Source organism: Papio anubis, chromosome 16, assembly GCF_008728515.1.
Source record: "Papio anubis isolate 15944 chromosome 16, Panubis1.0, whole genome shotgun sequence".
Lineage (NCBI taxonomy): Eukaryota > Metazoa > Chordata > Mammalia > Primates > Cercopithecidae > Papio > Papio anubis.
In genome coordinates this window covers 29942697-29962383 of record NC_044991.1, presented here as the reverse complement: position 1 = coordinate 29962383, position 19687 = coordinate 29942697, and the positions used below count along the sequence as shown (strand labels likewise).

Here is a 19687-nt window from a genome sequence, read left to right as displayed (position 1 = left end):
GAAGAGCTGTGGGTCTGCCTCTGCCACAGTCTCTGCAGCCTGTTCTGTGGCCCCATGCTTTGCCATGTGAAGGATCTCTCAGAGCATAGGTTCCCCCAAATCCTCACCCTCGGCATCACCTGGAAGGAGAACGAGGAAAAGCTGGGGACCCCATCTTGGGCCTCCTGAGTCACAGAGCCTGCAGTGCCCTTCCTGCTTCCAGAGCAGACTTGCTGCGTGTGCCTGGGGGCCTGGTTTGTTCCCAGGGCCCCGCTTCTCCCTGGGGCTCTAGGGCGCTTGCTCAGCGCTCTTGCATGTTGCTTGACCTGGCAGGGGCAGGGGCCGCTGCACTGTGTCACCTTCTTGTCTGCTGGTTCTGCCTACTGAGTAAGTGGAAATACACCTACTTTCAAGGGCCAGGCAGGAAGGCTCTTCTGGGCTGTTGCCTGTGAGGATTCTGTGTCCTCACGGGCCAAGGGAACTGGCAGGGGGTTGTCCCTGCAGAGGGCAGGAGGTGCCTTTCCCTTCTTCCCAATGTTCACTTCCTCTTGGCCAGACCTTGGGGCGGGTGGGCCCTGCTCAGAATGACTTGCAGTGGCAGGACCAAGTACCCAGAGATGCTCCACTCTTTGCCTCTTCCAGTTGAGGCAAAAAACAAAATGTGAGAAAACTGAGTGGGTAGGAGTCAGAGAAAGGCAGCTGTGGAGGTCTGTGTCCCCCAAGGCCCCTTGCCGCTTGCCCAGGCCTATGCTGCACCTGCCATACAGAAATCCCTGCCCGTCCCTGCTAGCCCTTATTTCCAGATGCAGGAAGTGAGGCTCCCGGGGTTGCCCTGCACTCACTAGTTGAATCCAAGGTGCGTGCTTGCTCCCTGGTGGCCCTGTGGGCCGTAAAGATGGCCGACGGCCCCACAGGCCACTGTGTTCCTTTAAGCGAGGACAGAGACACACTGGAGAACTGTGTCTGATTCCTGCCTGAGCCCCAGGTCTGGCATAGAGGAAGGCTGTGAAGGCGACACCTTCCTGCCCTGCTCCTTCCCGCTCTGCTCTGTGTGCTGTGGCATCTAGCAGGTGTGTCCTGATCTCTCCTGTGTGGAGCCCAGTGGCCGTGCTGCTTGGGCAGGAGGCATGGCGCTCATGAGGCAGGATATGCGCCAGGCCAGCTCTGGCTGTGCTGGGCTGAAGGGGTGCTTCGGACGCTGCAGCGCTGCAGGGCGGTAGATTGGAGGGTCCTGGCTGGGGGCCAGCTTAGCTTGTTTCCTGCTGCCTCTGAGTCTGTGTGGCTGTGGCCAGGTCCTCGGGGGCTCCTGCCCTTGGGAGCCCTCCATATCTGGAGGGTGGGAGTTCCTGGTGCATTAGGAGAGGCTGCCTCCTAGAGTCAGAGCTGATGCACACACCACCTCGGCTGATCTCCAGACTTGGGGGTGCGGAGGGCAGGACCTGGGGGCCTGAGCCTGTGCTCCTGTCTGTGCTACCCTTGGGGACCTGTCGTCATCCTCAGCTCTCAGAGAGATCCACTCAGGGAGGGGACATTGCTTGGGTTTTAGACACATAGGAATTGATCATGTCATATGCAAATTTGATAAATTTCTCAAAACAACCCAGGGAAATCCAGTCAATTACATATGTGTCTTCTCTGGGCAGAGTCCCTCTCCTGGAACATGCTTTGACAGTTTCTTTTCTGGGCCTTGGGATCTTGAGGCCTTGGTGGCTGACAGCATGTCCCAGAGAAGACCCTGAGCACTTGAAGGGCTGTGGCGTGCACATGGCACACACAGTGTGGCCTCAGAGTCACTGGGGAGAGCGGGTCCTATCTGGAAGGGCGGTGAGTTGGGCCCTTCCAATGAGCTAGTGAGGCCTTTAGGCCTCAGCGACACTGAGAGGCCACCCCGGTGAGCTGGAGGGTCTATCCACCCCCAGCCTCCAAGGCTGAGGAGAGTGCCGCCACAGCCCTGGCCTGGCTGCCGAGGAGGGTGCTGCGCTGGCCGCGGCTGCTGGGACTGCAATTGTTTGGATGGTCACTGACCACGCTTTTGTTGTCGTTTTTCTCCTCACTTCTGGGCTCGTTCTCATTGCTTTCTTTCTCCACTTCCCCCTCCTATGTCCGGTCCCATGTTTCCCCTTCCCCACCCTGTCCTCTCATGCTTTCCTCTTCTGCCTCTTCCGGCTTCTCTCTGTTCACCGTCTCAGGTGGAGGTTCTGCACTACCGACTCTGTCTCCAGCGCCCACCACAGCCCCCTGCAGCCCAGCCTCCAGGCCCTCCACACCTACCAAGTACATGCTGTGCTCCTTGATTCCCTTCCCCTGCCCAGAGTGCGTGTCCGTGCCTGGCAAAGCAAGGGGCTGGCTGGGCCCAGCCGCGGGTGACAGAAGCTACTTTCAGGCAGAGCGAAGCCCCTGTGTTGCGGGAGGCAGAGATCAGCCTCCAGCCTGGCCTGGCCCTTGGCTTTGCAGACTGGCCTGGTTTGTGGGGGTGGGGTGTGGCTGTGTGGCAGAACAAGGCACGTGGCCCGGACTGGCCAGCTCCCCACCAGTGGAGGAGTCCCAAGGTCTCTGGTGTTGAGACTCCTTGCTTGGCCCTGGTTTGAAGAGCTGGAGTCGTGAGGCCTCTGCAGTGGCCCAGTTCACCCCCACTCTGCAGGGCCTGGTGCTCAGGAAGGAGCTGAAGACACAGAGGCCTGGGACTTACAGTAATGTGGGTGCTGCCCTGTTCAGAACTGTCACCCACGCTGGAGGTTCTGTGAGACTCTGTGTGTGAGGCAGGGGGTTGGCGAGGACCTGGAGCTTGGCCCTATAGCCCACAGAGGCTGTCAGTCCTTGACGGCCCGGCCTGGGCCCCGCCTTCACCTAGGGAGCCTCGGCCACTCGTAGACACCTCCAGAGGGGGATGAGAATAGGTAGCGACCTCATAGAGGTCGTGGTCTGCCTAGGCACAAATGACAAGTGTATGGATGGATTTGAGGTCAGTGAAGCAGAGTTCAGGCCCATGGGGGATTTCGGAGATGACAGAGTTAGCGAGTCTGTGAGAACCCGGGGGATGAGCTGTGCCCACAGCCAGGGGCCTTCCCCGTTCACCCTGCGAAGGAGCACACGTGATTGAATGGGAATTTGAGCACAGGATGGATAAACATGGGGGGCCTGAGTGCCGGTGGGATGAGTGGCAACCACAGCATGTGGTGGCATCCCTGTTCTGCGGAAGCCACTGGAGAAGACTTGGGTCAGGGAGGGAGGGCAGTGTCCAGGAAGCATCTAGTAACCCCCATGGCAGTAGGGGTGACCAGGGAGGTCCTGGAGGGGTGAGCTGAGGTGTTGTGAGGCTGGGCCCAGTGGGAAATGTGGGGCTTTGGGGACACATCTTTAAGAAGCAAGCAGGTACGACTGTGGCCAGGGACTCCACGTGGGACTGTGGCCCAGGAGGGGTGCAGAGCTGAGGGAAATCTGTGGCTCCGCAAACCTGTGGGAAAATAGCCTGAGGCTTTCATGTGACTGCCAGGGACAGGGCCCGACACCAGCCCCTCCAGACCCTCTGGAAGGACCAGGTGAGGCTGGGTAAGTGCACCCGCAGGGAAGGCAGGTTCCCAGTTCCCATGTGGATGCTGTCCCCTCCCGTGAGTTGAGGGAGCATGTCATGGCTCAGGATCCCAGGCCAGGATGGGAGGGAGGGCCGGGGTGAGACTGGAGGAGAAGGACGCTGGTCTGACTTCCCACCCGCTGGTGCCCTTCTAGTCAGGTAGTATAGGGACTGGTTTTCTCCTTCCTTCCAAAGCAATGCAAATTCATTGCCCAAAGACTTAAAGATACAGCTAGATAGAAGAAAGTAGCCGGACACAGTGGCTCAAACCTGTAATCCCAGAACTTTGGGAGGCCAAGGCATGCAGACTGCTTGAGCTCAGGAGTTTGAGACCAGCCTGGGAAACATGGCGAGACCCCTGCCTCTACAAAAAAAGAAAAGAAAAGAAAAATTAGCTGGGTGTGGTGGTGTGTGCCTGTGGTCTCAGCTACTCGGGAGGCTGAAGTGGGAGGATCCCTTGAGCCCAGGAGGCAGAGGTTGCAGTGAACCGACATCATGCTGTTGCACTCCAGCCTGGGTGACACAGTGAGACTCTGTCTCAAAAAAAAAAAAAAAAAAAAAAAGAAGAAGAAAATACCTCCCACCCTATAGCTCCATTCTCAGCCTCAATCACTGATCTGTGGGGTGTGTCACCTGGACCTGTGGGGACATTTTCCTGATGGGGAGACTTGAGTGGGCAATGATGTGAGCAGTGGTCCATGCGGGGTCTGCAGCATCCCAGGATATACCCAGAGGCCGGGCCCTGCAGCAGCCTCAGCATCACAGATGGGTTGAGGCCCAAAGGGCTGGGGGTAAGCATGGAGAGGTGAGCATGTCCACTCGGACTCAGTGCCCCTGTTCCCCTGTCCTCATCCACTCTTGATGCTCCCACCTGCCCTCCCAATGCTGAGCAACCAGAGAGAGCCCACGGCCAGCAAAAAGGCTTTCCTCACGGGTGTAGGTCTCCAGGATCCTGCTTGTACATTGTAAATCAAAAGCTTGGCCTGTTAGCTTGACTGTGCTCTTGTCTTGGGGTTTTCCTGACCACAAGTCTGTGGGCAACAGAGGAATTGATATCCAGGGATTGTCCTGGGCTGAGCCCTTACCTGGCTGTGTCCAGAATGAGGAGCAGTTGGAAGGAATTGGGGAGGAAAGCGAAGGTACTACTCTGTCACCCAGGCTAGAGTGCAGTGGCACGATCCTAGCTCACTGTGCCAAGAACTCCTGGGCTCAAGTGATCCTCCCACCCTAGCCTCTTGAGTAATTAGAACTACAGGCACACACCACCATGTCCAGCTAACTTTTTAAGTTTTGTAGAGACAGGGCCTCCCTATGTTGCCCAGGCTAATCTCGAATTCCTGGCCTCAGCCATCTTACCTGGGAGACCCTGGACCCAGAGCTTGGGGGTGACACCCGCCTCCTCCTGCCCTGAGGATCAAGATAGGCAGCAATGGCCAAGGGCACAACGTGGCGGGCCATGGCCCTGTGCCACCCACTGGGGGTATGCAGCGATGCAGAAGCAGATGTGTCTGTCTCAGCGAGTCCTCTTCAGGTGGGCTGTGTGGGCGCTGGGCCAAGCACTTCCCTACCACAAGCTGGCCGCAGTTCAGACCAAGCAGTGCAAGGCACATCCGCTGGGTGCCAGGCACAGTGGTGGCCCCACTCTTTGCCTGGCTTGTGCCTCCTGTGTGGAGGCAGATCAACTGCCCCAGGACAGGATGTGGTCAGACCTGGAGGCCACGTGCTGCAGCCCTTCCCAGGCCCTGACCCCTCCTCCTCCACCGAGGAATCGTTCATGCCCACCAAGGAGCACATAATGGTGGTGCGCCTGCCACTGAAGCACCTGCACACCTTTGCCAACAGCCTGAAGCCAGAGCAGACCTCACCTTTTGGCCACTCCCATACCAGCAGCCCCCTGGAGGCGTTCAGTGTCTCGTCCTCTTTCCCCCACTCTGGTGTTGCCCACAGCGACCTCTCCCCAGGGCATGGGGGGCAGGGTGAGGGGAATCCTTCCCTGCTCACTGTGAGGCCTCTGGAGGTTGACACAGGTGCCTTCTCAGCTAGCCTGGTGGGGCTGCTGGCTGGTCTCTGGCTTCCAGAGCCTCTCTCTCCAGACTGGCCAAAGAGGCCCCATCACGCTGCCATCACTTGCTCCTCCCCACCCCTGTCAGGACAAGGGCTGGGGTGGTCCTGACTCCCAGGCCCACTGGGGCTGGCAGAGTGGGCTGTTTTGTGTGGGGCTGAGGTAAGGTGTGTGCAGGGGATGCAATGGCTTGGTCGCCTGCATGCTGGGTGTGTCCTTGGGATGTTCCCTAACCTTGGTTTCTTCCTCTGAAAAATGGGGCTGAAACAAGCTCTTACCTCTCAGAGGTGCCCAGTGCTCTCCCCTGGCAGAGCCAACCCTTGCTAATGGGAGCCCCAGGCAGGGCCACCTTACTGTGCAAGCAGTGGTGACCCTCCCCTCCCCTGCAGGCCGCTGTCCCGAGGTTCGTCCAGCAGAAACTCTACCTGTTCTGCAGCATTGCTTTGGCCACTGGCCCCTGGTCCCATTGTTCGGAGCTAGGAGTGTCAGCTCCATCTCATGCGGGCTTGAGTCCTCTGTGTGCCCCAGTGAGGGAGGTCCCCTGGGGTGGATGAAGGAGGAGAACAAATGTTGTCACAGAGACCTTGGAGAAGAGGGGCCTTGGAGGTCACATTGTTCTTTCTGTTTCAGTTTCCAAAGCCAACCCTCAGGTACAGCAAAGCCCTGCCCCGTGCCATCTGTCTGGTGTCAAACGGGTTTCTACTCTTACACAACCAGGGAGCACTGGGTCCTGTGGGCTGGGAAAAGCCCACCCACGACCCTGGCTTCTGAAGCGACAGTGAGAGCGCCAAACCTCACAGGGCTGTGCGTGTCTCTCCTGCGCCCTCTGGGGGATGTGGGAAAAGTCAGTGTAGCTGCCGCCTGGGGACCTGGCCTCCAGACCACGGGAAGATTTGGCCCCAGCCACTGGGCCTTCAGCACACACCTCCCCGACAGGTCCTGGAGGTGTGGCTGAGCTACCTGCAGCCGTGGCGATGTGCGGCTGACAAGCAGGCTCCCAGCAGCGACTCCCAGCCCTGGTGTGCCTGAGAAATGGTAAGCCCTGGCCCCCTCTCCTCACAGCCATGCCACTGGCTCCCCTGGGCAGATGTTGCTCCAGTGGGTGGAGGCCAGGACAGCGGCCTATGCTGGGGTCAGCCTGGCCCTGGCTCTGGCGGCCTCCTGGGCTCCTCTCTCAGCCCCTGCTGAGTGGCGCACAGACCAGCCCTTCCTAGGCTCAACTTTGCCAGGTCCTAGAATGGGTTTCTCATGGAAGCAGTGGATGACCTGTCCCTTTTCCCTTCTGGCCCAGACAGATTTTCATAGTGACCTGCAAACTGTGCCTTGACCCTTCCTTACCAGCACAGAGCAAACCAGTGGCTGCCTTCCCCTCATCTCCTGCTTCATCCTCACAGCAGACCTCCCAGGCGTCCGTGGCACCTGGCATAGCCACTGACCTCTCCCTTCCTTGCCCAAGGCCTTCCCCTTTGGACCCTCTGGGGGATCCTCCCTCAGCCCCCTCAGGCTCTGGGCCAGCCTCTGCCATGGTGGCTTCAGTCCTCTTGGAAAGGGGCCTCAGCCCTGCTAAGGATTCAGCATCCTCAGAGGGCCTGGGTCTCACCTGCCTGTGTCCTGCCCTCCCTGCCTGCCAACAGTCCTCTGAGCTGTCATCCATGACACTTTGTCACCTTGGCCAGGGAGAGTCTGAAAGCCTGGGAACAAGCAGGGGTATTAGGGGCATGGACGGGCGCAGCCCCCACCTCCAGCTCCAGTGGGAAGGCTGGCCCCAACCTGCCACCTCGGTCCCCAGGGTGCCCTTTGTCCAGGAGAACCTGCTGATGTACACCAAGTTGTTCGTGGGCTTCCTGAACCACATGCTCCACACAGACCTGGTCAGCCCCAAGCACGTGCTCATGGTGTTCTGAATGGCCAAAGTGTTTGCCCAGCCCAACCTAGCCAAGATGATCCAGAACGGTAAGTCCTCGGCCCAGGCCAGCCTGGCAGACCCCGACCCAGCCAGACCAGAGCCAGGCCCTTAGCTGGTGGGCGACACCTCTTCAAGAGGGACCCACGTGTCCAGAGTGGGCCTTGGCAAAGGTTGCTGTGGAGACTCCTGGGACACATCTGCGCAGTTAAGGCTGGGACCGGCTGGCAGGCACCAGGCACTGGGTGGAGGACAGCAGGTATACCCACAGAGGGGGCTGCACAGACCAAGCTGCGGCCCCATGGCACCACAATTTCTCCCTGGCAACTCGTGGCAGCAGCCTTGGGAGGCTGTCTTGGTCTCTGGCGTGCGTTTGTCTTGGCTGGGTTGGACATTGGCTTCTGTCACTCCTCCCGGTGTTTGCCCTCCTGTAGATACTGCTGGGGGCTCTGTGAGCACCAGCTCCCTCATTTGCCCTCCCCATGTCAGCCACCTACTAAATGGGAGACACTGCCAGGCAGGGCCTCAGGAGGACACCCCTGGGTCATGGCTCCCCAGATATCTCGGAGGCATCCTGAAAACCTGTGGGCAGTAACCAGGTACTCTGTGCCTCCGGAAGTGGGCGCTAGGTTTGTCTCCTGCCTTCCAGTTTGAGCAGCTGTTCCTGGAGCCGGAGCTCGTCATCCCCCACTGCCAGCACCGACTCTTCACAGCCTGCACATTCACCAGCGGCTTCCTGTCATCGTGGCCACCAGTGGTCACTGATACCTCCTTCAAGGTGAAGAGCCACGTCTACAGCCTGGAGGGCCAGGACTGCAAGTACACCCTGATGTTCAGGCCTGAGGCCCACACCCTGGTGAGTGGGTTGGTGGTGCCCATCCACAGGGCCTCTGGAGCCACGGGGCTCAGCAGAGGCAGGAAAGTGCTGTGTCCTGGCTGGAAGGAGGGAGGTTGGGCGTAGAGTTGACGCACTTCTCCTTCCCGTTTCAGTAAAGTCTGATTTGTTTCTGATAACGAAGGCAGTGTTGGGAAATTTCGCATTTAGAAGATCATCCTTTAGTCTTTAAAAGTCCTCCAGCAGAAGCTGCTCCTCCCGTCACTCAGTGATCTGGCTGTGCATACATCTTAGGGCCCCCAGTCAGCCTGCCTTGGTGGCAGCACAGGCCTCTCCTGCCAGTGACCTGCTCTTGCCTCCCTTGCAGGTCCTGCACCTCACTCAGCTCATCACGCAGGCCAAGCACATGGCCAAGTCCATCTCAGACCCGTGTGTGGAGAGTCCAGCCGGCTGCTCCTTCCTATTGTGGCCGGGCTTTGGCCCCACGGACACCAACGGCTCCTCTTCAGCCAATGACCTGGACGAGATGGGGCAGGACAGCATCCGGAAGACAGACGAGTGCCTGGAGGAGGCCCTGGAGTATCTGTGCCAGATATTCCAGGTATGAGCAATGGGGCCTACCCCACGGCCATTAGGGTCCCCTTCCCCGAAGGGTCCACTCCCCCTTAGCCTGTGGTCTGCCACGCACCTGTCCCAGGCCCCATGCAGATGAACCCAGTGTTGTGGGAGGCAGGCCCACACCCCGAGTCTGGGTGCCCTCGTCGCCACCGTCAGAAGCTGGTGGGGTGAAGACTGGTCCCTTCCTTCACCTTGACACTGAGGACAGAGGCGCTTCTCTCTCTCTGGCAGCTCAGTGAAGCGCAGCTCACGCAGTTCACACTTGCCTTGGACACCATCCAGGATGAGAATGGAAAGCAGCAGCTCCGACTGCATTGCAGGTGAGGATGGACTTATCCCTACGTCCCTGGGCCAGTACCAGGTGAGAGGCCCAAGTCCCAGAGTTGTATGGGCTGGGCCCTGACCTGTCCCCAGCTCCCTCCTCTGCTGTGAGCAGAGATGGCTTGGCTCTTCTGAATTGTGTGCAGGGGCCATGTTTTCTTTTCTTTCTTTTTTTTGAAACAAAGTCTCCCTCTGTCGCCCAGGCTGGAGTGCAGTGGCAAGATCTCAGCTCACTGCGGCCTCTCCGCCTCCGGTTCAGCGATTTTCCCCTCGGCCTCTTGGTGGTGGCTGGGATTATGAGGCCATGTGCCACTGTGCCTGTGCTTTTTTTTGAGGCGGAGTCACAAAGCTCGTCGCCAGGCTAAAGTGCTTTGGTGGAGTCTGGCTCCATGGCCCAGGCTGGAGTGCAGTGGCAGGATCTCAGGCTCACTGCAAGCTCCGCCTCCCAGGTTCCCCACCATTCTCCTGCCTCCAGCCTCCTGGTGGCTGGGACTGCAGGCCCATGCACCAAGCCCGACTGGTTTTGTATTTTTTTAGTAGAGACAGGGTTTCACCGTGTTAGCCAGGCTGGTCTCGATCTCCCTGACCTCGTGATCCCGCCCGTCGGCCTCCCAGTGCTGGGATCAAACGGAAACCCACAGCGCCAGCCCAAAATTTTTATGGCCCACACTTAGTAGAGACTGGCGTTTTCACCGTGTTAGCCGGGATGGTCTCCCATCTCCTGACCTCGTGATCCACCTTCCTCGGCCTCACAAAGTGCTGAGATTACAGGTGTGAGCCACGGCACCTGGCCAATTTTTGTATTTTTAACAGAGACAGGGTTTCATCATATTCGTCAGGCTGGTCTCTAACTCTAGACCTCGTGATTCACCTGTCTGGGCCTCCTAAAGTGCTGGGATTATAGGCGTGAGCCACCGCGCCTGGTCAGGGCCATGTTTTCTGACCCAACCCTACGACCTGGGTTTCTAGATCAACAGGCTGCAGAGGTTTGAAATTGAGTATTGGGGGGACCCGGAGCTGCTGCCCCTCTGGGGCTATGAGATTACCAGCTTGGTTCGAGCACCCTTCCGGCTGTCATCTGCCATCAAACAGAGTGAGTGGGCAGGAGGGCCGGCCTGGCCTCTTCAGAGAGGGTTCTGGGTGCTCCTGCCTGGGGTGCAGTCCCAGGGTGGCCTATGGGGGTGGGGTGCACCTGAGGCCTGTGGTGCCACCACCCCATACCCCCGTGCCACTGTCTGCGCTTCAGTTTGCAGACCAGATGGCGGCTCTGTGTTCCTGAGATGACTCCCTTGGCAGCTTCTGTCACTACCGCCTCACAGAGCCCACGCTGACCAGCGGCCCCAGGCTCAGCCTGTGCTTTCTGGGCAGCTACCTGACACTGCCCTGGCTGCTGCTGGCTTTCTTCGTGGCTTCTCTGTTTTGCGTCGGGCCCCTCACCTGTGCACTGCTGTTTACTCTGGGCTATGTCCTCTACTCCTCAGCCAGGACGCTGCTGACCAAGCTGGGGAAGCTGCACCAGCCCTGATGGCATTGGACGTGGGAGGCCACTCCAGGTGGGAACACGGTTATCTTTGGGCTCCTGGTTGGGAGCAGGGGGATTCCTGCAGTCGTGGAGGCATCTGGGGGAAACGGGACTGAGAAGGGAGGGAAGGTAGCTTCAATAAAATCAAGTGCTCAAAGACACAGCAACCGTTTGATGATGTACTTAAGTATTCAAAATAATGACAACTACAGACTGACTGACAGAAGCCACCATGGGATCTCTTACACCTTCATTCACCCCACAGACGACACACCAGGGAGAACAGCATCTCAGTGGTGATTTTTTCTATTTTTTTTTGAGACGGAGTCTTGCTCTGTCACCCAGGCTGGAGTGCAGCGGCACCATCTCGGCTCACTGCAACCTCCACCTCCCAGGTTCAAGCGATTCTCCTGCCTCAGCCTCCTAAGTAACTGGGACTACAGGCTCGTGCCACCATGCCCGACTAATTTTTTATATTTTTAGTAGAGATGGGTTTTCCCCATGTTAGCCAGAATGGTCTCGATCTCCTAACCTCGTGATCCGCCTGCTTCAGCCTCCCAAAGTGCTGGGATTACAGGCATGAGCCACCGCACCCGGCCTCAGTGGTGATTTTCAAACCAAGCCTTTGTTTTTGATGTGGGGTTCTTTTTAATGATTTTCAAATTTAAATGTTGTAATTTGTATTTTGGTTTTTGTTTTGTTTTGTTTTTTGAGACGGAGTCTCGCTCTGTCACCCAGGCTGGAGTGCAGTGGCGCGATCTCGGCTCACTGCAAGCTCCTCCTCCCAGGTTCAAGCAATTCTCCTGCCTCAGCCTCCCGAGTAGCTGGGATTACAGGCATGTGCCACCATGCCTGGCTAATTTTTGTATTTTTGGTACAGATGGGGTTTCACCATGTTGGTCAGGCTGGTCTCAAACTCCTGACCTCATGTGAGCCACCCACCTCAGCTTCCCAAAGTGTGAGCCACTGTGCCCGGCCAGTGCTTTGTATTTTTATGTAAACTCAGAATAATGGCATTTTAGGGCCTGTGACCAAAAACCAAACCAAGTTTGTAACTCCACCAGGGATCTGAATAAACCTGCCCTTGTTTTTGAGTTTTCCACCGCCTAGGCTCAGTATCCAGGCGGTTCACCCACACAGGGTCCCTGAACACGCAGGGGCTGCAGAAACAGCTGCTGGGCACCCTCACCCAGGTTGGCCCCTCACCCCAGTGTCCATGGGCCTGGCCCTCTGGTTTCCTTTGCTTTCCTTGCCCAGGAGCACAGTAGACATGGCAGCAGCAAAACCAAGGTGCATGTTAACACTGAAGTGCCTGTGACAGAAAGGTTGAGGGCCTGCTTGAATCTTTTTTTTTTTTTCTTTTTTTTTTTTTTTTTTGAGACAGAGTCTCTGTCGCTCAGGCTGGAGTCCTGTGGCATGATCTTGGCTCACTGCAACCTCCGGCTCCTGGGTTCAAGCGATTCTTCTGCCTCAGCCTCCTGAGTAGCTGGGATTACAGGTAGATGGCACCACACCCAGCCTGAGCCTGCTGGGCCTGAGCCATGTGAATTTTGCCTTCTACTTAATATCAACATTGAGTAGATTGGCCTGTAATCCCAGAACTTTGGGAAACCAAGGCAGGGAGGATCACTTGAGCCAAGAAGTTTAAGCCCAGCCTGGGCAATATAGCAAGACCCCATCCCTACAAAAGATTCAAAAAGTTGGCTGGGCGTGTGGCTCACACCTATAATCCCAGCACTTTGGGAGGCCAAGATGGGCAGATCACCTGAGGTCAGGAGTTCGAGATCAGCCTGGCCAACATGGTGAAACTTCGTCTCTACTAAAGACATAAAAATTAGCTGGGTGTGGTGCCACCTACCTGTAATCCCAGCTACTCGGGAGGTTGAGGCAGGAGAATCACTTGAACCTGGGAGCCGGAGGTTGCAGTGAGCCAAGATCGTGCCACTGCACTTCAGCCTGGGCGACAGAGTGAGACTCTGTCTCAAAAAAAAAAAAAAAAAAAAAAGATTCAAGAAGCTAGGTGTGGTGGTGGCTCATACATGTGGTCCCAGCTACTTGAGGTGGGGTGGGAGGATCACCTGGGCCCAGAAGGTCAAGGCTGCAGTGAGCCATGATCATGTCACTGCACTTCAGCCTGGGTGACAGAGCATATGCTACCGTGTCTATGGCTTCCAGAAGCTCTGAGGATCTCGCGAGTGGCTAGGGACTGTGCACTCAGCCCCAGGGCAGTGTCTGGCCAGGAGTGGAGGCAGACACAACCTACTGAGTAGAGAACTAAGCACAGCAAAGCTGAGTGAGGAGGCAGGGTCTTGGTAGTTGGGGCCCAGACACTGGAGAGAAAGGAGGACTACTGGCATGAGAGCACCGGACGCTGGAGAGAACGGGGGACTACTGGCACAAGAGCAGAAGCAAAATGCAGTTAGGGGTCCCAGCCGGGAGGCACTGGGGGGGACTTCCAGGGGAGGCCTGGGGTTGGAGCAATTCAGGAACCAGTTCTGGGGCACAAGGAGGAGGAAGCTCTGGATACATCTAGGAGGGAGGCTGGTGGCCGGGGTCCTGAGGAGGCCAGGCTGAAGGAATTTCTTGCACGTTCTTGTCTCTCCACCCCTGGACGCCTCCAGAGTGATTTATTCTAACCGCTGCCACCTCCTCAACTCCTAGGATGCCCTCAACTTTTTGCCACTAGGCCACACTCCCCTGCTGTGAACAGGCCAAATCCAGATGCTTCTCAGACCACCTGGCCTGGAGCCTCTGGCAGCACAGCTTCAGGCTCTCCGGACACCACCCTTGCCCCCTGCACCTCCACACCCCACTCCTCGCACCAGACAACGCTGTTCCCCTGGAACCCATTTGTGGCTCACTCTCTTCCATGACCAACACATCCTATCTCTAGGATGTACCAGCACCCGCATGACCCGAGGTGACTCAGATTCTGGTCACCTCGTGCAGGTGACCCACCAGAAGAGGCCCTGTGCAATCAGGAGAAATCGATACCTTTCCTCTTGGACATCCAAGAGCAAGTTAGATCCCCTAAATGGCCAATAACCCTGACATTTCCAACATAAATGAGAGAGGACTCTTTGTATTTTTCTGAGACAAGTTCTCGCTATGTTGCCCAGGCTGGAGTGCAATGCACCATCATGGCTCACTGCAGCCTCCAACTTCTGGGCTCAAGCAATCCTCCCACCTCAGCATCCCAAGTAGCCAGGACTACAGGCACACACCACCACACTCTGCTAATTTTTAAATTTTTTTTGTAGAGATAGGGTCTCACTACGTTGCCAGGCTGGTCTTAAACTCCTGGGCTCAAGTGATCTGCCAGCTTCTTTATCCCAAAGCGCTGGGTTTACAGGTGTGAGCCACCACACTGGAGAGAGGACTCATGTAGCCTTCACTTTAAAAATTAAGCTAGCTTCCCTTCACTCTCAAACCAGAATCCTCAGCACAATTTCTCAAGTGAGAAGGGGCCAAAAGAAATCAAATTGTTTCCCAATCAAGAATTTCTACTTTTGGCCAGGCACAGTGGCTCACGCCTGTAATCCCAGAACTTTGGGAGGCCGAGGCAGCTGGATCGCCTGAGCTCAGGAGTTTGAGACCAGCCTGGGCAACATGGCGAAACCCCATCTCTACTAAAAAATACAAAAAATTAGCCAAGCCATGGAGGCTTACACCTGTGGTCCCAGCTACTCAGAAGGCTGAGGTGGGAGGATCACTTGAGCATGGGAGATGGAGGCTGCAGTGAGCCAAGATTGCATCACTGCACTCCAGCCCGGGCAACAGAGTGAGAGACCTGTCTCAAAAAAAAAAAAGAATTAAGGAAAGGAGAAAAGAAAAAAAAAAGCAATTCCTACTTTCTCCCAACGAGTATTCCAGCTATGAAAATCACCATTGACTTTAATATCCATGTGAATCTTTGTATGCACTTAAGAGGTCAGAAGAATGCAAAAAAGTGAGAGGAAGAGGAAGAGCAAATGCTTTTCAGCCACAGCAAAAGGCTGGCACTTCGGAGGGTGGAGGCCTTTTGAACCCAGCCCAGCCCAGGGGAGCACAGCGTCAAGCCAAGGGTGTCACCAGCAACTTCTCTCTCCACTGTTGGGTCTTCCTGACTTCAACGCATCTGCAGCCTCCTCCCTCCAGCTACCTCCAGCTATGCTGACCTCTGGGAGAGCAGCCAGGGAGCACCCACCTGGCTGCATGTGCTGACTCGGACTTCCCAAGGAGTGCTCAGAGCACTTTTTTCTCAAGATGCTCAGGAGAAAAGCTACCCAGGCCTTCCAGAGAACCAGACTTTCTCCTCTTAAGATTCAAAATGGTAAGCTGGGCGTGGTGGCTCATGCCTGTAATTCCAGCACTTTGGGAGGCCGAGGCGGGCGGATCACGAGGTCAGGAGATCGAGACCATCCTGGCTAACACAGTGAAACTCCGTCTCTACTAAAAAATACAAAAAATAAGCCGGGCGTGGTGGCGGGCGTTTGTAGTCCCAGCTCCTTGGGAAGCTGAGGCAAGAGAATGGCATGAACCTGGGAGGCGGAGCTTGCAGTGAGCCGAGATCATGCCACTGCACTCCAGCCTAGGCGACAGAGTGAGACTCTGTCTCAAAAAAAAAAAAAAAAAAAAAGATTCAAAAGGTAAGCTGGGCATGGTGGCTCACGCCTGTAATCCCAGCACTTTGGGAGGCCGAGGCGGGTGGATCATGAGGTCAGGAGATCAAGACCATCCTGGTTAGCACGGTGAAACCCCATCTCTACTAAAAATAAAAAAAATTAGCTGGGTGTGGTGGCGCACACCTGTAATCCCAGCTACTTAGGAGGCTGAGGCATGAGAATCGCTTGAACCTGGGAGGCAGAGGTTGCGGTGAGCCAAAATTGCACCATTGCACTCCAGCCTGGGCAACAAGAGCAGAACTCGGTCTCGAAAAAAAAAGATTCACAATGGAGACTGGGCCTGGTGGTTCATGCCTGTAATCCTAGCACTTTGGGAGACCAAGATGGGAGGACTGCTTGAACCCAGGAGTTCAAGACCAGCCTAGACAACATAGCAAGACCCTGTCTCTGTTTAAACAAACAAACAAAAAAGCCTAGGCAACATAGGGAGACCCCGTCTCTACAAACAATAAAAAATAAAAAATTAGCGGTGGGGCGCAGTGGCTCACGCCTGTAATCCCAGCATTTTGGGAGGCTGAGCGGGGTGGATCATGAGGTCAGATTGAGACCATCCTGGCTAGCATGGTGAAACCCCATCTCTACTAAAAATACAAAAAATTAGCCTGGCGTGGTGGCGGGTGCCTGTGGTCCCAGCTGCTCTGGAGGCTGAGGCAGGAGAATGGCGTGAACCCGGGAGGCGGAGCTTGCAGTGAGGTGAGGTCACACCACTGCACTTCAGCCTGGGTGACAGAGCAAGACTCCATCTCAAAAAAAAAATGCTGGGTAGGATGGTGCATGCCTGTGGTCCCAGCTACTTACGAGATTGAGGCAGGAGGATCACTTGAGCCCAGAAGGTTAAGGCTGCAGTGAGTAGTGATCGCACTACTGCACTCCAGCCTGGGCTACAGAGTGAGACACTGTCTCAAAAAACAATTAACAACAAAGAGCCAGGACCGAGCATGGTGTCTCATGCCTGTAATCCCAGCACTTTGTGAGGTCAAGGTGGGTAGGTCACTTGACATCAGGAGTTCTAGACTAGCCTGGCCAACATGGTGAAACCTCATCTTTACTAAAAATACAAAAATTAGCCAGGCGTGGTGGTGCATGCCTCTAATCCCAGCTACTCAGAAGGCTGAGGCAGGAGAATCACTTGAACCTGGGAGGCAGAGGTTACAGTGAGCCAAGATCACGCCACTGCTCTCTAGCCTGGGTGACAGTGAGACTCCTTCTAAAAAAAAATAAATAAATAAAAAATGAGAGTTATAAATTGGCACCTGGCACCAGGGAGAGGCCAGTTCCTGATGGGTCACACCTGTTTCACTAAAGTGTTAATTGAATGCAGGCACAAGGGAGAAGCAATTTCCTGGCCATGTGTATTAAGAGACAAAATGGCAGAGTATGACTTTCTGGGGGCACCCCACCAGAAAAAGGAAGAAAGCCTCAAATAGGCATATGTACAGTTTCCTAAACACACTGCGTACGCTCACCTCCCAAGGGCAAGGAGGGCACTGTGCATGTAAGCAGCCCACCCTAGGGAAAGAATGATGGGAAATGGGCCAGTCTATAAAGTGCTAGGATCAAGGTTAAACACCGCACTTGACCTTTATATGCTGCTTAGGTCTCTTCCAAGAATACTTTCCTTTCTTTCCTGTTCTAAAACTTTTTAAAATAAACTTTCACTCCTGCTCTGAAACTTGCCTCGGTCTCTTTTTCTGCCTGGGCACCAGGGAAGGAGTGGGGAAGGGAGGGAGGGAGCACAGAAGCAGAGCAGGCCCTGGCCTCACTGGGCCCTGGTGAGGGCCACACAGGCCCGACTCCCAGCACACACCACTCCTGAGGATGCTCAAGGTGACAGTCCCTCTACTCACCCCCAGCTGCTTCTGAGCCCCTTGGCTGTGGTAGCACTTGTCATCTTGCCTGCATTGAAGCCAATCCTGAAGAACACCTTTGTCTCTCAGCAGAAGAGGCTTCAGGCAATGTGGACCAAGCACCTGCACCGCTCAGGGCCTTTGAGATACCCGCATCTGCACCCACAGCTTTCCACTGCCAGGCCCACCAACCTCCAAGTGGATTCTGGCTCTCTATAGCATTTCCTGGTAATTCTACTACTTTTAAGCCTGGCTAAATTCCAAGATAAATGACTCAAGATAGATAAAGTATTTGATCTCCAAACTGACAAAACAACAGCTAGTTTGTTTTCTAGCTATTATTTCGGTATTTGGCATTTACACAAAAGCACATGATGAAGTAAAACCTTACCTGCTGAAGACTAAAAATAAAGCTTGTTTCTTTCCAAGTCATGTGCTTGGATCCTCACTATCAGGCGTCCCTTCCCGGCCCCTGGTCCCTAGTCCAGCCCCTGCTATCTGCAGGGACCTGCCTGGGCAGCCAAGTCTTGCTCATCCCGGGACCTGGCAGCTGCCCTGGAAGAGAAGCGTTGCCAGAGCTGCGCCCACCCTCCCTGGAGGTGGGAGGGCTTTCCTGGTCCCCCGGCTGGGCCAGAGCTGCCTTCGAAACACAAATCAGCCTGGGTCTCTTGCCCAGACTGCATGCTCCTGGGGGCAAGATGCCATCTTCTCCTGCCCTGACAAAACACTGCTGACAGGGGGTCCAGCCAAGCTCATCTTCCTTCCTGGAGGGCCATCTCCAGAGTGCTGTGGCCACGCCCGCGCCACCCCTCCCACCACAGCACAGCTGCGTCCATTGTCTGGGGGTGGCCAGCTTAGTGTCCACCCTCACCTGGCAGCACAGTCCTCCCAGTACCATGGCCCCCCTTCCTTGGCATGAATCTCAGCCCATTTCTACCTCAGGGAGCAGGAACTTTGCCAGGAAGCTGGGGGATCAACCAGGCCAAGGAATGGGACGGTGTATCAGACCAGGAGAGCTGAGGTCCAGGGTGTCCAGGGCCAGACTGGACACTGCCAGCCCCAAGGCTGACAGCATCCTGACAGGACAGCGAGCCCAGATTCATGGAGAAGGGGACACAGTGATGAACAACTGGCAAACACGGGAATAATAAATTTATTATAATCACAGATGGTGGGGTAGTGCACATAAAAAGGGGGGACCTCTTCTCACCAGAGGGCTGCTGGCCAGTGCCCAGAGTGGCAGGCAACACAGGAAGGCGCTCCCCGCATGGCCCCGGCCTGCTGCCAAGCCCATTCTCTCTGGGTGGCTCAGTGTGTGGTGCTCTGAGGACGCGGGTCCCAAGGGCCTTGCTCTTCATCCTTCACAGTGGGGACATGGCCCTCATGCCAGTGGTGCAGGGGTGCCAGCAGCAGGACCCCCGATGTCCCTGCTCCCTGGGTGCCCCACAGTGCTCAGCAGGAATGCCGTGAGGGCTGAGGCCCAGCTGGTGGCAGGAAGCCGGCAGCACCCATGGGCCAGCACTCCCTCCAAAAGGCAGCCTGTGCCCTGGACTTGGGGGCTTCCCTGGGGGGTGCTGCACCTGCCCAAAGCAGCGTAGCCTGAACCCAAAACTGTGACGAGAGAATCCCATGTGTGTTTTAAGGGTTTCCTATGTCCTCTGTGTTCTCCTATAGAAATGAGTAGCAGTGTGTCTAGCACACACAAGATGCTCTAAACACCCTGAGTGCACCCTCACACTGCTGAGATGGACCTGGGCCCTGGACAGGCCACGGTGAGAGCAGCCCGAGGATCTCATCTGGCTCCTTGGAGGAAGTCACATGGAGGGCCTTCTCTAAGAAGTTGGCCAACGCCCCCCAAGCAGCCCGCTCCACTGCGCCTATCCCAGTTCTGTACAGGTGTGGGATTTCGTTTGGCAGGTCCCCAAGGCAGAAGATAAAAGCAGGAAAGCTAACCTAACCCCAGGCTCTCTAAGGAAGCCAACACCTAGAAGTGTCTGACAGGAGGCATGTGTCCTTGGCCCCGATGAGGCTGTGGGCCATCCCTGCAGTTATGGCTAGGCGGCTGAGAGGCAGGCCTGGTGGACGCTCTGGGCCCAGGTGTTGAGCAAGGCGGTGACCGAGTGCTTGTCCGGGAGCTGCAGCAGCCTGGAGGTCATGCAGCGGTGCACCGACTGGAGGAAGGGGTTGGCGTCTGCAACAACATAGCAGGTGTGAACCTAAGGCAGCCAGTGCAGAGCTCGCTCCTGGCATACCCGGCAGTGCTCCGCAAGGGGCAGCCCCAGGCTCCAGCCGAAGCACCAGGAGGTGATGTCCTGCATGGTGCCCGGCCTTCAGGTTCTCCTCCCAAAGCCTCATCGTCAGTGAA

At 56.2% G+C, this 19687-nt stretch overlaps 2 protein-coding genes across 4 annotated transcripts in view; one reads left to right on the top strand and one right to left on the bottom strand.

Moving 5' to 3' along the window:
- Window positions 1–5: 5 nt before the first annotated feature.
- Window positions 6–10929, top strand: SMPD4 (sphingomyelin phosphodiesterase 4). The gene is given in 17 exon segments (XM_031656486.1): window positions 6–2192; window positions 2194–2253; window position 2292; window positions 4581–4660; window position 4714; window positions 5316–5459; window positions 6002–6041; window positions 6044–6072; window positions 6531–6647; window positions 6802–6803; window positions 7402–7565; window positions 8145–8371; window positions 8718–8951; window positions 9200–9273; window positions 9275–9329; window positions 10259–10380; window positions 10532–10929. Coding segments are annotated over 17 exon segments (1833 nt in total). The 5' UTR covers window positions 6–1992; the 3' UTR covers window positions 10815–10929.
- Window positions 10930–18456: 7527 nt separating this feature from the next.
- The window catches only part of MED15 (mediator complex subunit 15), an 85542-nt gene continuing 84311 nt past the window's right edge, over window positions 18457–19687 (bottom strand). For all 3 annotated transcript variants that reach the window (XM_003905251.4, XM_003905250.4, XM_021921387.2), the window contains one exon: window positions 18457–19513. In XM_003905251.4, the coding sequence (XP_003905300.1) occupies window positions 19377–19513 (137 nt within the window). In that variant the 3' untranslated portion in view covers window positions 18457–19376. The remainder of the gene's footprint in view (window positions 19514–19687) is intronic.